This window comes from Callorhinus ursinus, unplaced genomic scaffold (assembly GCF_003265705.2).
Source record: "Callorhinus ursinus isolate GAN/ISIS: 27379988/994484 unplaced genomic scaffold, GSC_fseal_2.0 scaffold26, whole genome shotgun sequence".
Taxonomy (NCBI): Eukaryota; Metazoa; Chordata; class Mammalia; order Carnivora; family Otariidae; genus Callorhinus; species Callorhinus ursinus.
Genome location: NW_027397088.1, coordinates 3,674,027 through 3,701,898, shown reverse-complemented (window position 1 = coordinate 3,701,898; position 27,872 = coordinate 3,674,027). Strand labels below are relative to the sequence as shown.

The following is a 27,872-nucleotide window of genomic DNA, read 5'->3' as shown; positions in this document are numbered from 1 at the left end:
CAACTTGCTGAGGTCACAAATCAGAATGTCTTCAAATTTCTCAATAGCAACATGGGCAAGAGGGAGACAACTGATAAATAACTTCCAATCTAGAATTTATTCCCAAACTGTCAGGTAAGTCTGAAAGTAGACTAAAAGCATTTTCAGACTCTTAAGATCTAAAAATACTTTGTCTCCCATGCACCCTTGTTCCATAAAGCTCCTAAAGCATGTGGATCCCCTCAGCAGAAAAAGGCAAGCATTGGACCCTGCAACCAGAACCTGTGAGGCAGGTACAAGGAAGATATCCAGACTGAGGAGGGGAGTTTGCACACCAGGCCTGCTGAGTGTGAGGTTATTGTTGCTCCAGCCTGGTAAAACTAGCAAAGCATGTGTTGTACAGAAATGATGGAATAAACCCAGACGGCAGAGTATTCTATGGAGAAAACAGGAATCCTCATGTAGGAGAAAGGCAGAGCACGTCCCAGGGCATCAGCTGTGTGTGTGTGGGGGGGAGGGAAACAGAACTGACACATTACTGGATTGGACAATCCTTGTGGATGACTATTAAGTAGTTTGGAAAGAATTAGCAGTAGCTGCAAAGGAAACAAAGCTGTGTGTGTGTGTGGTATTTATGTTTAGGAATCACAAAAGTAAAACAGGAGGGTATCATTTAGAAACACGGACCTGCAAGAAGAAACTGGAGGAATGAACAGACTACTGGATTCTTCTATAAGCCATTTAAAACTCTATGTATTCCTTTAAAAATTAAAATGGATTTTTACAAAGATCCAGATTTCTCACTAAGCTTTCCAACCTTCTCACCTATGGGCAGTTTTCTTTCACAGTATTTACCTACCAACATGTGACGGTGACAGATGTTGGTAGCTAGGATCCCAGGTGGGAAAGACGTCAAAGAACTGAAGAGTACTTTGAAATAGTTTTATTGGCTCATAAGACCTTTGCATATAAAAAAAATACCCAAAACACTATGCAGTATTAAATCACAATTACATTTTTTTACCAATTCAAACTACCCTGAATATACATCTTTTAAAGAAAAAAAATCCTACAGAACTGAATTCTGAAATGACATTATGACTTAAATACTATGACAAAATAGATAATTCCTTATAACATTAATTCATTGCACAAAGCTGCCAGATATTTTCATAAGCATAACCATTGCACAGAGTGCAAATGAACACAATTTCAATGTTACACATTTAGTTGAAGTACATGTGCCTCCACCTAAGGAACTCTTGACATTTCTGGCACAAAATGTTGGTCTCATTTAACTTCCACCAGGCAACCGACTTCACAATTCAGTTACTCTTGCTCTCCTTAAAAAAACAGACCTATCCATCTGCTGTCAAAGCCTACGAGAGTCAGCATCGCCTTTGCTTAAAGAAATCAACTCCTCTCAATTCCTCCGGCAGGTATTCTTGATCCACAGGCTCGCTGTACATGGGGTTGTACTTGTAGCCCTTGCCGTAGCCCAAATCCTTCATCAGCCTGGTGGGCGCGTTCCTCAGGTGCAGCGGGACAGGGGGCAGGGGCCCCTGGTGGTTTCGCAGGCATGCTTTGACGTTGTTGTAGGCGCTGTACACCTCAATGGACTTGGGGGCTCTGGCAAAATAGACTACACACTGGGCCAGAAGCACCTAGGACAAAAAGGAAACATTATGAAGGTGCCAGAAAGTTTCTCTCCTGTAGGATATCTTATGACATCTCTACTTAATTCTGAAAAGATTCCCAATATGTTTTTGTTATCCCCCTTTTATGCCTATAATCAAGATAACCACTTGTGATGGAGAGAAGAAATTCCTACAGGAGGCAAGAGGTTGAACCAGACCAATGATTTATTTATTTTTTTTGTTAAACAGAAGAACTTTTATTAAATGAATTTTTTCTTAAAACCCCAACATATAAAACATAAACACGAAGCTGCTCTGTTTGTGGGTGAACTTATAGAAACTTCCTGTTCAGCACTTCAATACTTCTGCCCCCAGGAAAGGCTGAGCACTTCCTCTGAAACCACAACTACTGAAAAGTTTCAAAACATGACCTTGTTGATACCTAAGGTCTCCCCTCTCTCTAGAGTCTAAGCTTCTAAAATGGGAGTTAAAAAGCCAAGCAGCTTCTTTGGTGGGCCCGGACATTAAAGGTGATAGCAGGACATGTGTTCAAATCCACAAAGGGACATGGCACAAGAAAAAGGAACTGATTTGCAAGGAACTGAGCTGATTACTTTACCTCACATTCGGGCATGCCTATAAAATGACAGCCTTGGTAGGCAGCAACTGCTTGTGTTAATGCAGAAGGGTCTGCCAGACCTGTCACACACACGGAAAGACAAAGGAAAGTTTAAGTCATAACGCACACTCCCAGCCTGACCTGTCTACGAGCTGCTGAGACCAGAGATCACCGCTGCCTGTAGACGTTACTGACCACAAAAATCCCATTTAGCAAAACGGACTCTTCTCTGATCTCACTAGCTTATTTGATATTTACTGAGTGGTGTCAAGAACTCTTTCCTCATGGATAAAAACTACACCTAGCAGGAAAAATACGAGAGTATGAATGACAAACGTGAGGAGCCAAGGCCATACGGACAGGCACAGGGACACATTAAAAGCAAAACATCTACTACACCAAAAAATGTCTTTCTAATGTTTTTCTTTATATAGTGTCCAGAATCTTCCATTTCTATTTCAGAAGCTCTCCAAAGCTGTCCAATGAAAACCTGAACATGTGACTGCAAAGCATTTAAAGTATTTTTTATTTCAATGCCCATGTTAGGAAAAGCACTCCTGAAGAGGAAACAGATAATGATGACTTCAGGAATACAACCCCTCAAAAGCACATACACAATGCCGAGAAATAAACCAGTGAGTTCATACTTGTCTTCTTCTCTTCTCCTTCCCTGTCCACATGGTACCAAGAAATTCCTAGGCCCCAAAGCAGTAGCATTCCTGCCCTCCCCCCCCCCCCCCGCATGCAACCCCACCGTCTGTGGACACAGGGTCTGGTCCTTCCCAGAACACTCACCTATGTCCTCACTGGCAAACCTCACCAGCCTCCTGGCCACATACAGCGGGTCCTCTCCTCCTTCAAGCATGCGCGCGAGCCAGTAGAGGGAGGCACTCTGGTCTGAGCCCCGCATTGACTTATGAAGTGCGGAGATGCAGTTGTAATGCTCTTCTCCTAGATACCACAAAAAGGACGTGCTCAATTACGGCCAGAAGAGGGAACCCAGAGATCTCACAGGCGGGTCATCTAAGCCATAGGTTTGTTTCACTTGGCTGATTTTAAGGAAGCCTGAATAAGGGACCTAGGAAAGCCAGGGGAGAGTGAGGTTTGACCGCTGTCCTCAAGCTGCTCAGTGGGCGCGCACGGTGCCACGGCTGCGGGATGCTGGGGAGACCAGAGCAGCTCCATGTGGGGCCTGTGGGCCTATCTAGTAACCCAGTCAGCCTGAGAGCAGGAGGCTGCTGGAGCACCTGCGCGGCCCATGCTGAACCCGAGCCAAGACCCGGGGGGTGGCGGGGGAGGCAAGGAGAGCCTCATGTGGAGAGCTGGTTCTCCTGGACCTCGGTGGGTTGCCACAGCCAAGAGATGGAGGGGACTGATCTGATGTTCCGTTTCCATGTGCCCCTACTGTCATTTTGAGGAAAACTGTCCCGGGGCCCTGGCTGGAGCCATGAGGATGGAGAGTCAGTGACAAGGACAGCTATTACGGATGGTCCATTTGTTCCTCAGTGTCCTTTCCAGCGGCCTTTCTGGTATCTGAAGGCTGCAGTCACTTAAATCTGGTGTGGGGACGTCCATGTGGCAGGATCCCAGAAGGGCCGACACAGGAGCTAACAGCTCTCACCTTGAAAGCTCTGGCAGCCCCTCCCTCACCACTTGGGTCTCCCCTCACTTTTCACCCAGGATTCACATGCAAGCAAATCAGTGAAATGTGCTTTAAAGAGAAATTTCATGATTTTCTGATCACAAACTCTTTCCTAAGTTTGAGGAGAGAATAGTCTCTTCATGAAAGAAAGCAGGGGAGTTACTCTTATTCGCATTAGTCCTTCCTAGAAAGCACCAAGGTGGACAGAGAGACCATGACCTGCTTTGCACAGCATTTGGGCCCCAGGAATGAGTCCCAGCAGCTGACCATGCTGGTAAGACCATCCTTGGCCTTCATCTGAAGACAGCATGGGACAAGATGCTGGCCTGCCAGGGAAGAAAGACCCAGGAGGCTGACTGCAGGGGCCTGAGCACCTTCCATTCAGGAAGAGGGCAGATCAGTGGTTTTCAGTCCAGCCAGCAGATTCCTGTAGACAAGTGGACTTGTCATCTATCTCCGGGCTTCCTAGCTAAGTCACAGTGTCATGGAGACAGGCTAGGAAAGGGTTCCAGGTGAAATCCACAAGGTCCTGGCCCCATTCACAGGCCTGGCCACCTTGTAGATATATGGGAGATGAAAGAAGCCATTTCTGCTCCACTTTCTGTGAAATGTAAATAAGGAGGTGGCAACAAATCTCCCCAACACAAACATTACTGTCTCATACCTTTCCTGCAGGTCGACACTGAGAGGCAAATAACAGTGAAGAGCATGGGCTCTAAAGCCAGGTAGCCTGGGTGTGAGCGCCAAACTTCTTAGCCACGACACCAAGAACACGGTACTGATCCTCTCTATGCCTCGGGCAGCTCATTTGTAAAATGGGGATTAAAGACTAGCTGGCTCTTAGGATTCTGAGTCTCAAATAATGTATGCCTGGTATGGAGTAAGCACTACAGAAACATGTAAGTGTTAGATATTACTCTATGCTAGCTTCCATTTTTGCTTTTATCATATAACTTTTTTATAAACCTAAAATTTCACATTATTTACATAGAACCCTGACCTCAATGCAAGGCAGAGAACCTGCTCTCATTTAGAAATTTCTTCACTCTGATACAGAAATACGTGAGCTAGTTACTGGATCCTACAAGTGGGTAACTATATCCTAGATGACATTAGAAGAAATAATTAAAATCTTGGGACTGGGGATTTTTGTCTCACCAGAGTTATAAAAAGACCCAGGAGTATAAGCTAGCAGGTTTCCAGGGCAATGCTTCTATCATCCCTATTTATAGAACACAGCTTGGAAGAGAACAATTCTCTAGGATCTGAACTGTATTTATGAGTGTCTACAGATCCATGGTTGTACTGCTACACAACAGTAGGGTAGTGTGGGGGGGCACAGTCACATGAAATGTCAGACTTGTAGAATGTGTGGGTTCTCAAGGCCCGACCCCAGGCAGCCTCCACTGTCCCCAGCTCTTCCTGGGGCAGTGCAGGGCTATAGAGAAAGTGATCCCCATTGTGCATGGTTCCCCTGGATGGAATGTGAGCCTCGAGAAGCAGAAACCCTAGGACTAGACATGTCCAATATCCACTGTGTGTGTATGGGTGTCTGTGAGTACACTCACGTGAGTGTGTGTTACTGTGTGTGAGTGAATACGCTCTGGTGGGAATCTGGTGACTTCAGGCCGGGGCTGGCGTGGAAGCAGCACCAAGAGTGGGGAAGGACGCAGTCCTAGGAACCAGTCTTATACCTGGGGTTTTATACCAGTTTTATACCAGTTTTATACCACTTATACCATGAGTTTTACCACTTGCTTTGTGAACTAAGGCAAGCTTTTTATCTGTGAAATGGAGATAATATTAATAATTACCTCCTAAGGTTATTTTGAAAATTAAAAAAAAGGACAATATATGTAAAATACTCAAATATTCAGTATTACTTGATGTTATGTTAAATGGTAGCCTTTTGATTTTTAAATGACAGTCTGATAAAACGTGAAAGAACAGTTCCAGTCCATCTAGTCAAAATGAAGAGTCTCCTTTAGGACACGTACAAAGGAAAGAGACAACTGTTGCTGGAACCCCCAGAAACAGTGGAGAGTCCAGCACATGGGAGTTATTTTTACCTCTTAAAATTTTACAATTTTGTTCATATCCTCCATTCTTGTATTTGGCCAAAAGTAAAGCAAAGCTCTATGTCCAGAACGCTTTACTTTTCAGACTTTCCCAGCATTCCTGACATTCAGGGGTACAGATAGCTGGCTACCTGGGATCTTTGGGCTGTGCTAGGAGAGGTCCTGCCGACTGGCACGTTCACATCAGAAAGGAGCCAGGACTGTTTGTTATATGCCTTTAAGGAGTCCTTGCTAATGTGTCCGTAGTACTTACTAGTACCCTCCACCTACCCAGCTCTCAATCAGCTGAGGCACACTAATGCTGACAAGCTTCTGCCACTTCCCCAAAGTCACAGAGTGTTCTGTTCAACTCATCAGGAGGCAGTGCCTGGAACCCAAAGTCATTCTTAAGCTCCCCCACCCCCTTCTCTAACCAGTTAAGAAGGATTCTTCATCATCAAAAAGCATTTCGGAATACTGTAGACAAAGTACTGCCTCTGTGATATCTGGAATGTTCAATGATCAGCTTCCTTTTCTGGCACAGCTTTTAAAGATGTGGAAATTGGGGCGCCTGGGTGGCTCAGTTGGTCAAGCAACTGCCTTCGGCTCAGGTCATGATCCTGGAGTTCTGGGATCGAGCCCCACATTGGGCTTCCTGCTCAGCGGGGGGTCTGCTTCTCCCTCTGACTCTCTGACCCTCTTCCCTCTCGTGCTCTCTGTCTCTCACTGTCCCTCTCAAATAAATAAATAAAATCTTAAAAAAAAAATAAAGATGTGGAAATTATTCCCGTTACTGCAATATGACTCTACCCAGAATCAAATACTCAAGCCCCAGAGTCCAGCCCAATCTACCATACGCTAATCTTCATCACCCATCCCTCTTATAAAAATTTACAACTGTGCTGTGCCTATGACATTTAATATTGCCAGGTCATGGATCTAATAAGAGTTTGTTTCAAATCTGTTACCTGTAAATGCAGTTCTACAAAAACAGGTAAGTGTACACAGCAAAATTAATTTTTTTAAAAAGCTATTACAACCAAAAACATCACATCAAGATCCACATAAACTTCATTTTTAGTTGGGACTGTAGAAATCACGGCCTTTAATTCTCATTCAACTAATAGAAATAAGTCACTTATTGCAAAAGTCTTCTTGTTATTACTGCCATTATAAGTGATCACGAAGATTACTGTCAACTGTGAATGCAGGGGCTTTCAAAAATGTGTGTATCTTAAAAGGCACTACCAGAGAGTAATGGAAAAAATACCTATCTACCTTACAATAAGTTTGAAGCCTGCAGTTTTAAACACGAAAACTCCTCTCAGTTCTTATCAGGACAGTTTCTGCTCTGTGCCTCTCACAAGAAAGAGCGCTCAGGAAGCTAGGTCTTTGAAATCAGGCTCTGAGTTGGAGGTTTAATTCAATTAACAATATGGAGATCCAACTGAGAATCAAGTTCATGTTTTGAATTCAGGTGAAAGTCAGAAGCCTGGGATGGGAATGTGTGGACACAACTTACTAAAGTTCCCCTCTTTTCACTTTCCATTACTTACCTGCTCGGTCATATAAAATATGAGATTGCTGGAGGCCTTCCTTCACATCATTTTCAGTGATCAGAACTCTACTGGGAGAATAGGTTTGCCCACTTTTCTTACAGAACATCTTCCTCGAGCTTAACCTGGCCAGCACTGCCAGCTGTAGTCCATTCAGTCCAGCTCGGGCATCCCCGTCGCTAAGATAAGCCAGAGTGTCTACTGCTTTATCCTCTATGAACACGGACGGCCTGCAACACAAACAGGGTTAGTTACCATCACTTTCCCGTTCGACACTTCTTGTGCTGTAGCACTTCTTACAGAACAGCTCTGTCTTAGCAAGGTCATTAAAAAGCTACCTTAGGTTCAAGGCTTCTGCCCTTGCTCCCTAACTCCTGTTGTCAACATGGTTAAGCATTATCAAGACTGGGAACTGACCTGACCTCGAGTCATGAGATTATTTTACTGTATAAGCACACATACATTAAGCATGCATGAAGGAGACATGGAAAGATACATACATGGCTTCTCTGGTTCTATCCTACAAGAGTGAAAACTACAGAAACACTAGGGCTTCATTACAGTATCCAGAAAACATACTTCAAACACAGTGCACATCCTGACAAGACAGGTATGCTCAGATCACTTCCCAAACAGGGAAGGGCCAGGATTTTTACAAACAACCCGAGTCCGCAGTTACTCTGGACACAGCAGGGCCTAGAAGCAAACCTCTGAGATTTTGGCCTGAGGCATGCTCCCAAGAGGGTATTAATCACACAAAGCCTGCACAGAGTAGTGGAGAGGTCACTAGCCTGGGTATCCATCAAAAGACTCTGAGAGAACTTGGCTGTAAGACCTGAGGTAAGTCACCTACCATCACATTTCCAAATGTGGACCTTCATGAAGGTCTAATTAGGATTGGTTCTCAAGTCTAATTCAGCAAACTTTTCTATTTCTAGTCTAGTCAGACAAAATATCTCACACATTTAGTTACTTAGAGGGGTCTTACTAATTCTTGTCTAGCTGCTAGCTGCACATTTGCAAAGCAAAATATAATTTTTCAAAGGTAAACCTCACCCATGTCATTGCCAACCTTCAGCTGAAAATGTCTCTATAGTAATTAATAAGCCAATTAGGACTGTCCAAATCAGCTACCTAGAAAACAAAGCACAGGCACCAACTGGGTTGGGCCAAGGCAGGGTGGTAGCGGTCCAGGCCATGAAGGGGACCCACCTATGAAGGTCTATGCATAATTCCGTACCATATACCTACCTGCTACTTCGCTTTAGTGACTAGGTTGAATAACACTAATTTGCATTCAATTCACTAATAGATTTGTTTCTAACATCTTTTTTTTTTTTTTAAGATTTTACTTATTTGAGATAGAGAAAGAGTGAGCACAAGAAGGTGAGGGGGGCATGGCAGAGGGAGACAGAGAAACAGACTTCTGGCTGAGCACTGAGCCTGACTCGGGGCTCGATCCCAGGATACTGAGTTCATGACCTAAGCCGAGGGCAAAGGCTTAACTGACTAAGCCCAGGTGCCCCTTGTTTCTAACATCTTAAAGACTGCCTCATCCCACCCCTTATTTACCAAAGCCAAGACTTCCAGTTTCTCATCTATCACTACACATAAGGCACCTGTTTTGCCTTAGCTTGATAATGAATGACTCTCTCATCACACTCCTCCTGACAGCTGCCTGGGCCCCAAGAACCATGGTTACAGTTCAGAAGCCCATTCTCCTCCCTTCCTGGCCAGATAGATATTCAAAACATACACCAAACCCATATCACTGGCACTTTTTAAAGCCAAGGAAGCATTTCTCAAACAGACATTATTTAGCAGATTCTAGATGATTTGGAAGAAAATGACAGACAATACATACTCAAGAAAACGTGTTAGGAGGGACTAATGTCAGAGCGGGTGAGGTAGCAACCGATGTGCCTGAAAGGGAAGGGCACTCCTGAGGCTAGGTTACAGTACGTTATCTCTGAGTGTGTGCATGTGTGTGCAAACACGTGTTATGTGGCGGTGGAGGTGGGTAGAGAAAACCAAAATTGCCTGAACATCTCATTTCAGCCCCAGAACTAATAAAAGCAAAGCCTTCCATCTCCTTGGAAAGCTTCCTAGCAACAAAGAGCCTACAGGATCATTTGCAGAAAGAAAAAAGGAGTAAAGCAGGAGCCCTAATCAATCCTAACTAACTGAGCCATCACAAGGAGTGAGGCCATTTGCTGATCACATTTGTCATCTCCCCATCCCCACTAAATGTTGAGGCCTCAAGGACATGAATTATGTTATATTCCTTTTTTACATCCCTTGTGCCTGGGAGAGAACAGGCATTCAATATCTTCACAATAAATAGACTAATTTCAATTCTCCCCACAATCTCAGAGTGAAATGTCTATTTTTTAAAAATTGTAACATATGGGAAAACATTAAAAAAAAATCCTTTTCTGCGCCACCTAAAGATGAACAATAGCTACTGGGTCATCTGTCGAATTTCCTTTATGATGTAACCATCAATCTTAAAACCTAATTTTAAAACAAAATTTGGATCATACTACAGATAGTTTGCATCCTTAACAAATACTCAGAACTCTGAATATTACTTTATTTTAACAAAATGTACAAATCACCTATTGCTGTACTACCTTAATGTTAGCATTCTCGTATATATGCCCTTTCTATGGACTTGTCCACTGTGTATATTTAGCGGCATGGAGAGCTTTAGGGACAGAAAAAAGACAGGTGTCCTTATACACCCTAGCATTGACTCTATGGCCTCATTTCCATTGGTCCTCATGCAAAGGCAGCGAGCAGGCCTTAATAATTATGAGAGAAGCCAACTAACAGACTGTGCCACAGATTTATGAACAGCACAATGTAAACAGGCCTCTCAATGGATGTGGTTGGAAAATAGGATCTTTCTTTGAATTTTTAAATTTTTAACCAAAGTCCGAATTATTCTATTGTTACCTTTTTAATCAGGTTTGGAGTCACAGGGAGCGGGAGAGCTGCCACAATAAAACCTGAGCTGAGAGCTTTCACCCAAGTTCCCACTGTTCCACTCTCCCTCCCCCTTGATATGATCCACATTCCAAATTTCACCCCCGCCCAAAATGAGGAGTATTTTTAAACACAAATGAATCTGTCAGCAACTCTGTTCAAAGTAGTAAAAGGTGACTGCTGACGGCACTCACAGTGGTCACACAATTTACCAAATGGAATTTTGCTTTTAAGAACACTGTACAGGATGTTCAAAAGGTTCTACCTATCCTCCAATATATCCTGAACCCCAGTTTACATGACCTTGGTTCTGAAAAGTGATAAAATGTGTTAAGATACCTTGAGATCTTAGAAGAGGGAGCACATGAATGCTCATGCCAAGAACAATGAAATAAGGAATACTATACTGATATTTGCAAAACTCCTCAGCAAACAGTAACTATTGCACACATTATCTTGGAAGAGTGCTCCTAGTCCAGAGGCATTATTTTAAAATTTAAGCATAAACTTAGAAAAAAATGGTTAAAATAAGTGCATTGGAAAAGATCATATTCCCAGTTAACAGATGTGGAAATTAAAGATTTAGCCTTGTTTCTCTAACTGAAGAGAAACGCTTTCATCTTAGCAGGAATATGGGAAGCATACTGTAAAGACAACTTCTTCCTTTCCTTTTCATTTCCAAGGGCCTGAATCTTTCTGCACACTGTTTTTGTCGTGGATGATACTGGGATTTGGAGAATTCTTTTTAGATAGTGAGCTGTTTAAGCTGGAAGAGGAGTGAAAATAAATGAAAATATACCTGTTACTTCATGGCAGAACAAAAGAGTATGTATGGCTCAGTTAAACTCTCTCTTCATAAATTACAAAACTATACTCTGTGAATCTTTCACTAAAGACAAGGAACATTCCATGGTCAGGGTAACAACTGCTCAACAGTGGTCCTCAACCAGGGATGTGCATCAGATTACAGAGAACTACCTTAAAATACAGATATGTAAATCTAATCACAGATTTACTGATTCTAAAATCCCCAGGGACAGACTCTGGGCACATGTAGAGCTACCCTTCAACAATGTGGGGGTTAGGAGCAATGACCCCCAACAAAGATGAAAATTCATGTAAAACTTCTGACTCCCCTAAAACATAACTACCAATAGCCTACTGTTGACAGAAATCTTACCAATAACAAAGACAGTCAATTAACACATATTTTGTATGTTATCTGCATTACATGCTACAATCTTAACGATAAAATAAGCTAAAGCAAAGGTCATCAAGAAAATCATAAGGAAGAGAAAATCCATTTACACTACTGTTCTGTAAGAAATATGTATATAAGTGGACCCCATGTAGTTCCAACCCATGTTGTTCAGGGGTCAACTATATTTTCAAAATGTATTCCTGGTAAATGTGATGCGTAGATGTGGTTAAAAGGTAATACTGCTAAATTATAGATAGGAATCTTTTATTCGTAATCCTTTACAAATTAAAAGTATTGTTCTTACACGAAGAAACGCAGAGAAAGATTTGAATGTTAATATTCACCAGCAGCATTTTAACTTGGTTCTAAGTGAAAGCAAGTGACTCACTTAACTTGGTACCTAGATCCCTTCTAAACTCAGTACAGGCTCATCTCCCTTACCTTGCTTCATTTTATTGCACTTCGCAGACACTACATTTTTTACAAATTGAAGGTCTGTGTGGCAAGCCTGCACTGAGCAAATCTATCGGTGCCATTTTTCCAATAGCATTTGTTCATTTCATGTCTCTAGGTTCACATTTTTTGATCCTTGAAATATTTCAAACTTTTCATTATTATTTGTTATGATGAATTATGATCAGTGATCTTTGACAGTACTATTCTAATTGTTTTGGGGCACCACAAACCACACACACATAAGACAGATAACTTTTATCAATTGACAAATATTTGTGTTCTGACTGCTTCATCAACCAACCGTTCCCGTCTCTCTCCCCCTCCTCAGGCTCCTCTATTCCCTGAGACACAATGATATTGAAATCAGACCAGTTAATAACCCTACAGTGGCCTCTCAAAGTTCAAGTCAAGAGTTGCATGTCTTTCCTTTTAAAAACTGGAAATGATTAAGCTTAGTGAGGAAGGAACGATGAAAACCAAGACAGGCCAAAAGCTTGGCGTCTTAAACCAAACAGCCAAGTTAAGAACGCAAAGGAAACTCTCTTCCATTCTGTGGAGGCTGAGAGAGGTGAGCAAGCTGCAGAGGAAAGTCTGAAGCCAGCAGAGGTTGGTTCATGAGCTTTAAGGCAAGAAGCCTTCTCCATGACATTGAAGTGTAAGGTGAAGCAGCAGGTGCTGATGGAGAAGCTGCAGCAAACCAACCAGAAGATCTAGCTAAGGTCAGTAATGAAGGCGGCTGCACTAAACGGCATATTTTCAATGTAGAGAAAACAGTCTTCTATTGGAAGAAGATGTCATCTACGACTTCCATAGCTAGAGAGGAGAAGCCAAAGCCTGCCTTCAAAGCCAGGGTGGTCTGACTCTCCTGGTAGGGGCCAGTGCAGCTGGTGACCTGAAGTAGAAGCCAATCCTCCTTTATTATTTTGAAAATCCCAGGGTCCTTAAGAATTATCCTAAATCTACTCTGCCCTTGCTTCATACATGGAAGAACAAAGCCTAGATGACCACACATCTGTGGACAACATGGTTTACTGAATATTCCAAGCCCACTGTGGAGACCTACTGCTCAGAAAAAAAGATTCCTTTCAAAATATTCCTGCTCATTGACAATGCACCTGGTCATCCTGAAGTTATAGTGGAGATGTATAAAGAGATAAATGTTGTTTTCATGCCTGCCAACACAACATCCATTCTGTGGCTGATGGATCAAGGAGTCATTTCAACTTTCAAGTCCTATTATTTAAGAAATACATCTTGTAAGGCTAGAGCCTCTGATGGATCTGGGCAAAGTCTACTGAAAACCTTCTGGAAAGGATTCACCATTCTAGATGCCATTAAAAACATCTGTGATTCATAGAAAGAGGTCAAAATATCAACATGAACAGGATATTCATGTCAGGACATTGGGAGAAGCGGATTCCAATCCTTATGGATGACTTTGAGGGGTTCAGGACTTCAGTGGGGGAAGTAACTGCAGATGTGGTGAAAATAACAAGAGAACTAGACTTAGAAGTGAAGTCTAAAGATGTGACTGAAATGCTGCAATCTTGTGATAAAACTTGAATGGGTGAGGAGTTCCTTCTTATGGAGGAGCAAAGAAAGTGGTTTCCTGGGATGGCACCTACTCCCAGTGAAGATACCGTGAAGACTGTTGAAATGACAACAGAGGATTTAGAATATGACATAACTTAGTTGATCAAGCAGTGGCAGGGGGTGAGAGAATGGACTCCAATTTTGAAAGAAGTTCTGCTGTAGGTAAAACGCTATCAGACAGCATCACAAGCTACAGAGAAATTGTTTGTGAAAAGAACAGTCAACTGATGTGGTAAACTTCACTGTTGTTTATTTTAACAAATATGCCACAGCCACTCAACCTTCAGCAGCCACCGCCCTGATCAGTCAGCAGCTGTCAACATCAAGGCAAGACCCTCCACCAGAAAAAAGATTAAGACTGCTGAAAGTTCAAATGATGGATAGCATTTTTTTATCAGTAAAGTTATTTTTAAATTAAGGTATGCACGTTGATTTTTTAGACATAATGCTATTGCATATTTAGCACACTACAGTATAGTGTAAACATAACTTTTATGTTCACTGGAAAACCAAAAACTCATTTGACTCACTTTATTGCAATGGTTTAGAACCAAACCCAAATTACATCTGAGGTATGCCTATGGTTAGAAATATGCCTCACAAACCGGCCCTCCTGCAGTCAAGCTGGACGATCTTGAACACATTCTTATACCTTTTTGTGCCTCAGTTTCCTCATCTAATAAAAGGAAGTAAGGATACCTATATTGAAGAGAATCATTCTAATTAGCCCATTCAGTAACATACTTTCTAGAATTGCAAATCTTCAAAGCAGAGCCCTCAACTCTGCTGCTTCCAGGATAACCAGACTAAACAGAACACAAAACAAAACTACTTTCTCCGAAGTGAGAGAACATCAACTTCACAGATGATGCCCTGTTTGTGTTTAATTCCATGGCAGCACACATTCCCAATTACACTATACCTTACACCTGGTAGAGAATGGTGGGATGAATGGTGGCCTCCAAAGATGCACCTAAATCCTAATCTATGAATTTAGCCATATTAAGGATTTCAAGATGAGATCATCCTGATTTAGTATGAGCCCTAATCCTAAACGTCCTCATAGGAGACAGTAAGAGAAGACGGAGGCACAGAAACAGCCATGTGAAGATGAAGGCAGACATTGGAGTGCTCCTGCCACAAGCCACCAGAAGCTGGAAGGACAGACCCTATCCTAGAGTCTTCAGAGGGAATGTGGCCTGCTGACAGCCAGATTTCAGACTCAGAGCCTCCATAACTGTGAGAGTAACTGTCTATTGCTGTAAGCCACCTAGTTTGTGATACAGGTTTTCCCCACTATCCAAAAGTAGAGGGTTCCCTTGAAATCTTTTGCAAGCCAAAATGGCATAAAGTGAAAAGACCATTACCATTAATTTATAATGGAGATTTTTTTAGTGTTCCCAGACCCAAAAAGTGACCTCTGTTAGGCTTTTCTGAGATCTTAGGACACATCTTGCTAACAGATACACAAAATAAATTAAGATAAAGCACACGCTCACAGACATGATCCAAAGCTATGGTGGTGTGATTCGCGATGTTGAGTGTAGTTCCCGGGGAAGGAGCTGGGTGGGCGCTGCCCCTATAGAGGACTCACTGAAAAACAAGTGTCGAATGCTGTTTTTGCTTTTTGCCTTTTTTTTTTTTTTTTTGGGTAAGAGGGAAAATCCTCTTCTGATTTCCTCCATGGATGTGAAGTGGTATAATGTGAACTTTCAGAAAGTAGGGGATACCCATAATTTGTGATGGCAGGAAGAGGAAAGAGATGCAAGGTCAGTGAGATTGATTGGTGTTTCTTTCCGGTTGCCATTATTTTTGTCATCATTTTCATAACATATCCTTATATACCTTTTTTTCTTTATAGCAAACCATTTTTAAGGAGAATTATTAAAGTCTACTCTAACTAAATCCACAACTCATTCCGATCAGTACTTTCTATTCTGGTGTTCCACTACCTTTCTCTCCATTCAGTGTTTAGAAAAGATTATTTTTGAAAGGCAGGCCATAGTATTAATATTAATAATATTAATTAATAAAACCCAACCAAACCAGCCTGCAGCCAGTCTGTGCGGGCGGGCTCCCCTCTCCCAGTGATTAGAGAAAAGCCCCAGTCTCAGAGTCAAGCTGCAGCACCCTCACTCCAGCAGGACAGAGCCATTTTAACTTCCAACCAACTGCTGGAACTGCCTCGTTGGACAGCGACAGGGCAATCCCGGCTCCTTGCTCTACTCTCCTCATACCCACAAACAAGCGCAGTTATCTAGCCCACAGACAATGGATTAAATGTTTTTGAATATGTGTGTGTCTTATTATCTGGAATCTATAACCCTTCAAAGCAGCAAGTTCTCAGAGTGACTAAACACTAGTTCACTTTCTTACTGCCAGCAGCACAAGGTCACTGGATGACAGACCATGGATTTTTTTTTTCCTGGTCTCCGAAATTAACCCAGTGCACAGACACCATGCTTCACAGTTTGTACCATGTGACCAAGATGCTTAGTGAAGTATATGAAAACTGCTGATTACCCAAACGGACCAAAAGAACTATGGTATGGATAATTCAACATAAATTACCAGCTTACCTCTATCTTTCTCTTCACAATCAAATCACAATTGAGTACAGAGTACTACTTTGCAGATGTCTCACTAAAGCTGTGAGGTGGTAAATAAGGGAGTAGGGGTGGGGCAGAAACTGTTCTTTGGCTCTTCTTCCTTCCTGTTGCCTGGAATGCAGATATGATGGCTAGAGCTCTAGTAGCCACCTTGGGGCATGAGGTAGAAGTCATGTGCTGAAAGCGGTACAGCAGAAAGATAAGGGTCTGGGTCCCTGATGATACCATGAGGCTGACTAGCAGCTGCATTTTTTTATACTTGTCTACCTTCAGACTCTTTTACATGAGAAGGAAAGTTCTATCTTGTTAATGCCAGTTAATTTGATTTTTTTCCTGTTATATGCAGCCAAACCTAATCCTAAATGGTTCAATAACGTTGAGTACTCCCTCCCTGCTGAAGCTCTTCTCTGTGGAGCATCCTTCTGGTTTTCCTACCTTTCTAAACGTTGTGTCTTCTACACAACAAATGCTGACAAGTCCTCAACTTATACCCTTAGTTCCTGGCTTTCTTCAGCTCTCCTATTCAAACACATGGGCTTTATGTTCTCTGAAGTGCTGGTGGCTCCCAAATCTCTGGCTCAAACATCTCTACTACTCTCCTGACTTCTTTACCTAACTGCCTAGAAAACCTCTCCATATGAATCATCCAGAGGCCCCACAAACTGAGCAAGTCCCGAACTGAACTCCACACCTCCTCTGCTCCTCTTCCTTAAATCCTTCCTGTGAAAAATGCAACTATTTGCCCAGTCATCCTTTTTCCTCCCTCCTCACACCCACGCTCACAACCCAACTGTGCAACTTCTCAGACCAGCTCCTGCTTTTGTTCAAGTCACCTGCATTTGTTATTTGTCTTCAGCACCACAGCAATAGCTTCCTAACTGGTCTTCCTACTCCCTGGTGAGGGGTAGGGAAGATGGGACTTGACTCCCTCCAACCCACCCTCTCCAATGCTATTCTCATCTTCCTAAAACGTAGAGCTGTTATGTCACTCCGTTGCTCAAAATCTATGGTTTCCCATAGCTCTCCACATCACTTACCTTATCTTAGAACACAGGTCTTTCATAAATCTGGCTCTGCCTCCCTCCCTGGCTTCACTGACCATCACTTCCTCACGCCCCCTTTCCCACTCACCTATAATGAATGGATCAGACTATTTATTACTACCTTGGACTTTTAGGGGCCATATTTCCTTGCCAAAATGAGCTTTCCATTTTATCTAAATTCTGCTTATCCTTCAAATTTCAACTCAGCACCGCCTCAGCTGCCAGGTGAGATATCTGATTTCACATATTCTAGATGCCTCCTCTCTATCCTCTACCACTCCTTGGTCATAACGCAATCACAGTATGTTCCTGGAAGCCATTTACCTACCTTTCTCCTTATCATAGACTAAGCTCTACAAAGGCACAGGAATGTGCTTTTCAGCATTCAGCCAATGCCTAGCATATGTGGGGCCTTCAATTAACGCTGAACAAATAAAACACAGAAGGAAAAACTTAGAAAGAACACTTTTATCTTACTCTAATGGGAATCTGTCATGTACAAACATATACTAGATGAGAACTCACAACTCCTCCAGAAAAATCAACAATTAAGGATCAGCTTGACTAGTGTCCAGACCACTACCTGCTCAGCTCCTCTCATGAGCAGCCGTAAGTAGTCTAGATTTCTCTGTAAACTAGGGCACCAACACACAAGACTACAAATGCACTCATGGTTTCCCAGAGAAGTAATTATTTGGGGTTTAAAGTCTTTCCTTCCAGCTAAATTAGTGTAACCAAACTAATTTATGTCCACAAGAATGTATATACATTTGAAGACAATCAATAGATGTGAAAGTACAATTTTACCTAAAATTGAAAGAAAACAATATCCATTTTTAATTCTCCATGGCAACTGGGGTGGTCAGATGCTTCTGTTAGGAAATCACTTATAACGTAAGAGTTCTTTTTGTGGCCTATGGCATCTCCTAACCTAACTTTCTTGTCAGAATTACTAACAAGTAGATCAATTAATGAAGCTTAATAATCTTTAATTTCATTATGTTTCTTAGGCAATAGTATTAAAGACAAAGGTTCTTGATACCTGGGCAATGGGACAATCATCCCTTATGCTGGACTACCCAAAAATAAGATTAAACTATTTTTCTCATATTGAAAGTTAGAATTTATTCATTCACAAACCATTTACTAAGCATGTATACACTAGGCACTGTGCTGGGAATAGGAACAAGGAGGACAAGTTTTTATCCTGTTAGCCCTCCCAGGAAGGGGAGGGGTGGGAATTAGAAAGGAAACAAGTGAATAAAAATAAGTTATAATTAGGATCAATTCCAAATGAGTGGTAGTGGAAAAAGCAAACATCTATTGGACATGGCAGGTTTTCTCTGACTCAATGGCAATTTTAGCAGATGAAGAGTCATTGGCTCACTTTTGTATCAGGCTCCCAGTCTCAGTAATAAGAGAAATCTTAATTCTTTTACTTGATCCTCTCAAATTTTACTGTGTATGCAAATGATTCGGGGATCTGGTTAAAATGAAGAAATCCTTTTTAAGATGAGCTCCATGGTTCTTCCACTGTCCTTCTCATTTCACCTAATTATGGCATGGCAGTGATTGGGGAGAGAAAAAACCTGAGGGTACCTGAATAACAATTCCATGAAATCATGACATGACTGAAATCAATAAAACTACCCTAGATTAATAAAAATGCAGGATATATAGTTGTAGATATGTTATGATAACCAGTACCCAGAAAAAAAAAATACACAGGAATATGTTGGGATATTTGTTCCTCTGTCTTCCCATTTTTATCAGTTGGTTATATGAGTTTTATAGTGAAAATATTGTTTATAGGACAGCTATACTAGATGTGAGGGCTGGCTGTATGTAGCCCGTTTTAACCCCGACAAGTGCCAAGCACACAAAGGGCTCCTAAGTATGGATACACTTAATGGATACCAGCAAATTCCATATTTCTTTTAGGCCACAATTTTGATGGCTATGCCATCACAACTCTACCCTAAAATGATGTGACTTTGTTGTGCCTGGGGGTCCTCGGCCATGTTTCAAGGCTTTGTGAGGCACAGCATAATTTCCCCTGCATGAGAAGGGGCAAATGGGAGAGGCCAGACACACAAGGAGAGACTCTTGAAACTTAAACCCTGAACCTAAAACTATGTCTTGTTCTTTAATCCTCATAGAAGAGTGGCTCCAGAATTTGGCCTCAGGGCAGGAACTAGCAGCTGTGGGGTCCACAGCATGAAGAGGCAGGCATTAGTCTCTCATCACACCAGATTATGTTCCACTGTGTTATTTCAGTTGACACATGAATAAACGACATCTGAAGAATATATCTGAATATAAAGTTAATCTCTAACCCAAGTAATCTAATTGATTATACACTATATATATATATACTCTGTGTATTAATGAACTCACACAGTACTCATGATACAGAAATAGGTTGCCAAAAGGAAAGAGAGAACTTTTAATGTGTCATTTTCAGGTAAAATTTCTTTACTTTTATAGAATTGAGCTTGACTTTTAAAATGTGCAAAAATAATTCTAAAAAGATTTAAAAATTGTTATGATAACATTTATATTAATTTGTAGTTAGTACTTCTAAAAGAGGAATAAACTGCAGGAAAAAAGAAATTGGAATCTGAATATAAAGCTCAAAAGATTTGTAGGTTAAGCCTATTCCATGAAAGAAAATAATCCGTAAGGCTTCCCATACATAGTCTTCCAAGCCTTATAAAAAAAAGTGTGTTAGGAAAAAAAACAAAATCCTTAAGCACAAAAGCAAACACCCAAGGACTGAAATAATGGGCAAAACAATGTTAAAGCTTGAAGAATTAGACGCACCCCTTATAGGGCTATAAAATCCATCTTAAAAAAAGGAAATGTTTGCAGAGATACATTTGGTACAATTGAGCACTTTCCTCCGTTCTTGTTTTCATTACGAGATCATTTCTTCTCTGTCCCTGCCCTCTCCTTACTGCCGTCCAGCCCTTTCTGGCCCTCTGCCAGGGGATTCTCTGAGAGGTGTGTGCCCCCATGATACTGCCCGCAGTCAACTTACTCTGAACTGCTGTTACTGCTGTGGCTCAGAGGGTCAGTGGGACGGCTGGAGTCTAGGACGTGGATTCCCAGTGAGTTGATCGCCCGCATTAAAATAGTCACCATTGCCTCTACGGGAAGCTTCTCAAGAACAATAACCCGACAGCGGCTTAGGAGGGCAGCATTGACCTGGAAGGAAGGGTTTTCCGTGGTTGCCCCAATCAGAGTGATCGTCCCACATTCCACGTGAGGAAGGAAAGTGTCCTAATCATGGGAGGAAAACAGAAGAAATTGATTCCAGTCAACAACCTGCAGAATCCTATGTAAGTTGCCCATTCCTTCCTTTTCCTAGTTTTCAGTTCAGGAACAACAGCTTTATATTCATTGGAGACGGATCCACTGTTGGGAGTGGAAGCACTCATGCTTTTTAAGCCAAAAACACACCTTTTGGACTGTGAATGTCTAAGCCTGGCCACCTGCTGGCACACTAATAGCTCAAAGTAGAATTCTAACGTAGTTTCAACATAAATGATTTTTTTACTTAGAAAATTATCTTCTAGTCTAAGGCTTCTATCCCAACTGGCAGATAGCTTAAATACAGCAGCTATTTAAGTTTAAGAAAACACAAAAACATTAGTATTTCTAAAATTTTCCTCTGGAGTACTCAATCATAATAGTTATTCTTCCTAACAAACTTGGTAAATATGCCTTGGTGAATATGTAACCACTGGATGTTGTCTTACAGGGAAGAAATGCTAAGATGAGTCAATGGTCTAATGAAACTGAAAGTGATAACATCCTGTCAGAACTCTGAAGAGTCTATTTAAAAAGAGATTCAGATAAAAAAATAAAAAAAGAGATTCAGATCAGGAACAAAAACTTATCAGTAAGGTTTTGTAAAATATTTCTATCTCTGATTAAAAAACATTAACACCTATATCAAAGAAAAAAGTGTACTTGAAGAAAAAAGTTAATGTTTACTTAGAAAGGATACAAAAGTGACTTGGCTTTGTTTATAAAAATAAACTGTCCTTTTATTTCAGAAAGCCATTTAAATAGGAAGTGGTGATTAGATCTTGTAACATTCACCCTGCTAAGTGCCTGAGGTCACAGAAAAGTAACACTGTATAGGGGAGAAGTTTAAAAATATTAAAATAAGGATCTTAAAATCAAGTTAAATTGCTTATAGCTCAGGGCCATACTAATAATTTCATTTATCAGATAGAGAAAAGCATTTTTTTGTCACCAAAAAACACCAAGAAAAAGTGGGGAAATAGGCTCAAAGGAGATGGGCTAACAATCTATACCTCTGTATACATAGAAAATTAATGATTACAACGGTCCTTACATTTGCATAGTGCTTCATGCTTTTCAAAGTAATCTCACATACTTTATATTCACTGTAATGTTCACAATGACCAAAAGGTAGAAGGAGGTTAATATACCTGCTGAGATTTATTGAACCGATGAATCTCATCAATAAAAAGGATGGTTTTCCTTTTGAAAAAGCTCTTTTCATTCTGAGCTTGTTTTATGACATCTCGCACATCATTTGTCTTGGCATTTGTTGCAGACAATGTCACAAATCTTATGCTATGTTTCTTGCTGTTGTTGGCTATGATGTGAGCCAGAGTGGTCTAGAAAATATGACACACAGAGTTTGGAAAGCTGATCAGACACAGAGAGAAAAGCACCCATGGGCATCAACAACAAGCAGCATCAGCACTATTTATCAAGCAACTTGAACTCTAAAGAATGCTCAGCAGCACAGATACAATCCGAAATACCACAGCACATTTTTAAAAAATTTAAAAAAAAATGTTAAAACAGGAAAGTAGCTAAACGTTAGTCTAATCCTGATCTTTTCTCCTTTATACCTAACCCTGTTTGATTCCTTTTTTGGGGACTCTAAGATCTTTGGAATCCCCATAAAGAGCGGCTGTCTTGATTTAGCAGAGCTTGAGTGACAGCTGTGACCCCTTGCAGCCAAGAAAGCATTACTGTTGAAGGACTAGTTGTAGAAATGGAGTGCAGAACCACAGAATCAATCAATTCTACAACCGGAGGCTCATCAGTGCAGCTTAGAAAAGGAGTGAGCCTTTGAACTGAAAGACCAATGACAACTACCTAGCATTTAAGATGACTGCATGCTGCCAACTCTGAATGTCTACTTTGGAAGGAGATTAAACAATAGCACTTTGATCATGTTAACAGTTACGAGAAGACAATGGCGAGATCCAAGGAAACCACTGCTCAGTGCCTGGCATTTACCAGGTGCTCCATAAATGTGCATATGCTGTTATTAATATCATTATTGTTAGCAGAAAAGTATAATAGTAAGAACGAATATAAAAAAAGTGTTTAATGAGAGAGACAAATTTGGTCCTGAATGAATGGAAAGGTGCATTTTATTTTCTAAAGTTTCTATAGTACCATTAAGATACTGTGGCTGCTTCTTCATCAAATCTCGGCCTATGGGCTCCCACACCCATATGCCTAGGCTTGTGACCACCAACCACTATGCTGAGCCGCCCATCACATCTCTTGTGTGGCATCTTCTATTAGTTCACCCTACTCATTTTCCTCCGGAGTTTTTTCTTGCCATCTAGTCGGCCAACAGCTGATTAGCCATTCTCATGACCTTATGTAAAGATTTTGTGAACAATTACTAATAATGCTCTTGCTCAATCTCCTAAACGGGGTAGCAACTAAATCTACTACCAGGTAAATTATTTGGGATAGATATGATTTATTCCTGGCCAAAGGGAAAGTATGAGTGTGAACAAGAAGGCACAAAATGCGCAAGATGCATTCCGGGAGCTGGAGCAAAGGAAGGTGTGATTAAGTTGGCGATGAAGTCGGAAAGAAAACTAGGAAAAATCATCAAAGCCCTTGTATACTAACTAAGGAGTGTGAATCACAAAGCTAAGAGGGCCCCTTTACATTCTGATACTGAATTTTGCCTTTTACTCACGGGTGCTCATCTTCCTCTCTCTTCCTGTGGATAGAAAAAAATCATATTTAAACACCTCTTAGCCTTCTCTGTTTTGCTTATCTCTGCCACTGTTTCTCAAGTGTTCTCCAATGACATGTTTTCTAGACCCCAATATCTGAACTACCTTCCTCTGGACATGTGCTAATTCCTAACAAGGTACATACAACTGGACACCAAAATGCATTGATGTTTCTTCCCTCAAGTAGAAAGCATAGTGAGGATAGTTATGGAAATGCTAGATGAAAACAACTTGGAAAGGGAAAAGAGTTTTCATATTAGTCTTGTTAAATGAACATATTCTCAAGGATAAATAAACATCAGTCTGTTAAAATAAACCAACAGCTAGAGGGAGGGAAGAGAAACACAACTGAAACAAAAAAAATTTTGATCTTTTGCCCCCAAGCTAAACCCACGTACCTACAAATCGAATATACAAATGTTCCTCTGCAATTTGTAGCATGTCATTTCCTTGAGAACTGGGTCATTAATGGGAGGATGGGGGTACACGTTGGAACACAAAGATCAAATCTAAGAGTGCAAATATTTTTGTAAACCTATGAATTCAGACATCTTCATTTTGAAAATGACCGGAAAACGTGTCTTACAAATCTGGCGGGGTGTGTCTTTTTCACACCCATCACTAACTCCACCTGTGGACCTGGTGCTGCCCCGGCTCAGATGGTATCTGAAGCCCTGCCCTCAGGTCTCAACATCCACGGTGGACGCGCGGATTCTTCGGGGACGGCCTCCGCCACGGCTCTCTGACCGTTAGATCCACGCCCGACCCGTAGAGATCAATACTCGGAACCCTCCTGCCAAGGCGGCACTCACCTTGCCGCAGCCCGGCGGGCCCCACAGGATGAGGGAGGGGATTTCGTTCGTCTCCAAGAGGGACCGGAGCAGCGTCTCCTGCCCCACGGCTCTGCTCTGCCCGATGTAGTCCTGCAGCGTGTCTGGGCGCATCTTATCGGCCAGCGGCTTGCCCTCCAGCATCTGCCGAATCTCCTCCGCCGCCAGCGCCCGGGCGTGCGGGCGGCCCCCACCGCTGGCCCCGAAGGCGGCGGCGTCGGCGGCGTCCGCATCCCAGTGGCCCGGGTCGTCCTCGCCGTCCGCGTCGGCGTCCCCGTCGCCATCGCCCACCGCCTCTTCCTCCTCCTGCGCCTCCGCCTCGTCCCAGCTCCGCGGAGACGCGCTGCCCGCCGCCGCGGCCGCCGCCGCCGGCCTCTTTCCCGAGCCCTTCCTCCCGGGACTGCTGGAGCGGGCCACGGGGAAGTCGGGGATGAGGCGGGCGCCGCTGGGCGTGGGCGGCGCGTCGTAGCTCTCCCGGCTCTCGGTCTCGCCGCCGTCGTCGCCCTCCTCGCCCTCGCCCTCGCTGCTCTCGGCCGCCGTCGGGGTGGCCGGCTGCTTCAGCGCCGAGCTCTCGGAGAGCCGCCGCCTCTTGGCGCTGGGAGGCGAGAGCCCCTTGGCCCGCTCCCCGGAGCGGTGCGGCCCGGCCGTGGGCTCCGCGTGCCCCGCGGGGTTGAGCAGCAGACAGCGGTCCAGGTGCGAGTTGATGTGCGCGGCGGGCATCATCTGCTGGCACACGGGGCACTGCACCTGGTGCAGCTGCGACAGGAAGGGGTCGTCTTCCGGCCCGCTCACCTCCATGGTGGCCGCCGCCCTCGCCGGCGCCCGGCGCGGCCGCAGCAGCCCCTGCGCACGCGGAGGGCTCGAGATGCCCGCCGCTAGGCCCCGCGCCGCGCGACCCTCGCTCGGGGAGGTAGCAGGACGCGCGCGGGCCGGGGGAGGGCGCCGCTCATGCCTCACGTCCGGAGCTTCCCGCGTCGGCCCGCCCTCGGCCGGCCGCCGGGGGCGCCTCGCGCGGCGCGTCGGGAAGAGTAGTCCGCAGCCGTTTAGCTCAGCCGCCGCTGGAAACGTCTCGCGCGGCGCGTCGGGAAGTGTAGTCCGCGGCCGTTGAACCCAGCCACCGCTGGCCTCGCATCCCTCAGCCTTTCGGGAAATGTAGTACACACTACCCCGCCCTGGCCGCTACGCGTCCACTTCCGGCCGGCCCCTAGAGCCACCTTTGTGAGGGGCCGTGAGGCCGGCGGGTTGCGCGTGCGCAAGAGCGCGCGGTGGCGAAAGCGGCGCCCCTGCGAGCTCTTCGGGGCCTGTGACACCGGGGCGGAGTCCGTGACAACGCGCCGAGATTGCACCTGGGAAAGCGGCTTTTCACACCCAGGGAACTGAGTGGGCGTGTGGGGAGGGGTGGGGAGGCCCACGACAGGTTGTTTCTAATTAAAGGGAAATGGGGAAAACCCCCAAATCCTGCAGAAGAAAACTGGACAAAGGATGTGAACAAAAGAAAACAATGCAAGCAACTACACGTCTGAAAAAAATGTTTACGTCAGAGAAATGCAAATAAAGAGAACATTCCCCCACCTCACCCCCTTTTTGATTTTTGGCCTTTTCATCCAAGGGCTTTTCACTTGAAGCACAAACTTAGATGCTTGTCTCAGTCTGCTATTTAAGAGTTAAAAATTAAAAACAGACTTAACTCTAAATGAGGGTTAGCCAAGTCAGGTCTATTTACCCCCACAGCAATAAAATGTTAGGCAATCAGTTAAAATTAACGTTATAGGCAGTGACAGATAATGCCCGCCATAAATGAAAAAAAAAATGAAATTAAAAACTGTGGTATTACACATTTTCAAATGCTGGGATTACCATTTTCTGTGATTTTCTACTTTTCTGTAAACCTCTCCTTTAAAAATGTATCATAAGCATGCATTTAATTTTTTGGTATTTTGGAAGAAAATAAATTGAGAGAGTGAAGAATGAAAAAATAACGAATTTTAGGAAAGAACGAACTTTTCTAAAAGTTGACAAGAATGGGATTTTTATTTAATCTGCACAAGAACATCTCCATGAAACTTATCCCAAAGCAAATACCTAAGGATTTTATGTCTCTTTATGCAAGATGTTTTTCCAAATAGGGGAATGACTCTTGAGGAACTAGAAGTAGACAAAGAATAGTAATCAAAAGATAGGGTAAAGGAAGCATTGTTTCTGTTGGTACTGGATGTCAAGTGTGTGGCCCAGCCTCCTGGTAATTGTGAAAAGGTGTGAAATCTGATTTTTTCATGGTTTTCTGACTAGCTATGTTAGGCTCAAAAATAAAATTAATAGAAAATGTATGCAAAATGAGTTAAGAATCTTTATTCTTTGGTCATCATAATCTGAAACTGCAAAAATGAAGGAGCATGACCTCTTATAGCCTCTTACCTATTGCCAGAGCAACCAATACAGGAACATCACAGAAACAAGTACTTTGAGGTTTATTAGGGCGAGAAAAAGTCTTTTCCCCCTACCCATCTTAAGTTTATTGGCCCCCGTGAATTATATCTCCAAAAGAGACTAAAAAGAGAAAACAAATTAAAAAAAGAAAAACATTAACATGTTAGGCACTGATATACATGGAAGTACTTAGTGATGAACTTGGGCTTACTACATCTTAACCGAAGAATAATTTGTAGAGGAGTGACAAGACAAAGGAAAAGAACTGAGTTTCAAGAATGGCAAATAGTGGAAAGGTAAATATATGGGAAACTAATGGAAGATAAGGGCCATTTAAGTTTGGGATTCCTCTGGTGCCATCTGTAGGCTGATAAGGGTCTGGAGTTGTCTCTGAGGGTAACTAACTTCTTTTTTTTCCTTAAGATTTAATTTTATTTATTTATTAGAGAGCTAGTGCGAGCAGGGGAGAGGACAGAAGGAGAGGGAGAGAGAGAATCTCAAGCAGACTCCATGCTGAACTCGGAGCCTGATGTGGGGCTTGATCCCACAGCCCCGAGATCATGACCTGAACTGAAATCAAGAGTCAGAGGCTTAGCCCACTAAGCCATGTCCTTTCTGGTAGAGAGGGGAGGAGGGGCGTCTTTACAAATTTACGTTCTGCTTTTAGGCAAATGGGGGGAGAGCAGAGAGCTTTTCTTGTATCTGCTGCTTCTTAATTGCTTTCAGGTCAAAATACAGTTAGCTGACCCTCATACAATTGTGGTGTTAGGGGCAGTGATCCCCCACCCCCACTCAGTTGAAAATCCATATATAACATTTGACTCCCCCAACACTTAGCTACTAATAGCCTACTGTTGATGGGAAGCCTTACCCATAACATAAACAGTTGATTAGCACATATTTTATATGTTGTATATATTATATACTGTATTTAAAGTAAGTTAGAGAAAAGAAAATGTTATGGAGAAAATCGTAAGGAAGGGAAAATCCATTTACAGTACAGTACTGTTTTTATTTTTATTTTTTGGCAGTCTCAAATATTTTATTTTTAAGTTTTTATTTAAATTCCAGTTCATTAACATACAGTATAATATTAGTTTCAGGTGTACAATATAGTGATTCAACACTTCTATACATCACCCAGTGCTCCTCAGGACAAGTGCACTCCTTAATCCCCATCACCTATTTCAACCGTCCTCCAAC

The 27,872-nt window shown here is 42.7% G+C and overlaps 1 protein-coding gene and 1 long non-coding RNA gene across 3 annotated transcripts; one reads left to right on the top strand and one right to left on the bottom strand.

Moving 5' to 3' along the window:
- Nucleotides 1–35: 35 nt before the first annotated feature.
- Nucleotides 36–4,720, top strand: LOC112838160 (uncharacterized). Its single transcript, XR_012373786.1, has 4 exons — nt 36–114; nt 2,782–2,870; nt 3,191–3,269; nt 4,553–4,720. It is a non-coding gene; the product is annotated as an uncharacterized lncRNA (long non-coding RNA).
- WRNIP1 (WRN helicase interacting protein 1) lies at nt 908–25,432 on the bottom strand. 2 transcript variants are annotated; one of them, XM_025890893.2, is made up of 7 exons: nt 24,225–25,428; nt 21,844–22,035; nt 20,421–20,662; nt 7,491–7,720; nt 3,031–3,186; nt 2,236–2,315; nt 908–1,643 (listed from the first exon to the last, which is right to left on the bottom strand). In XM_025890893.2, the coding sequence occupies exons 1-7, from the start codon at nt 25,038–25,040 to the stop codon at nt 1,368–1,370; spliced, it is 1,992 nt and encodes a 663-aa protein (XP_025746678.1). In that variant the 5' UTR covers nt 25,041–25,428; the 3' UTR covers nt 908–1,367. The 2 variants fall into 2 exon arrangements, with proteins under 2 accessions (XP_025746678.1, XP_025746679.1); XM_025890894.2 differs by lacking the exon at nt 2,236–2,315 and having other exon boundaries at nt 1,459–1,643; nt 24,225–25,432.
- Nucleotides 25,433–27,872: the final 2,440 nt, after the last annotated feature.

What these genes read in the sequence shown, in the direction of transcription:
- WRNIP1 (XM_025890893.2), bottom strand. Translation starts at nt 25,040, where the DNA reads ATGGAGGTGAGCGGGCCGGAAGACGACCCCTTCCTGTCGCAGCTGCAC. An exon ending in TATTTTATATGACCGAGCAG is followed by an intron (nt 3,187 to 7,490) that starts GTAAGTAATGGA and finishes TGTGGTATCTAG; the next exon opens with GAGAAGAGCATTACAACTGC. An exon ending in GTTTGCCAGTGAGGACATAG is followed by an intron (nt 2,316 to 3,030) that starts GTGAGTGTTCTG and finishes TGTGTGTGACAG; the next exon opens with GTCTGGCAGACCCTTCTGCA.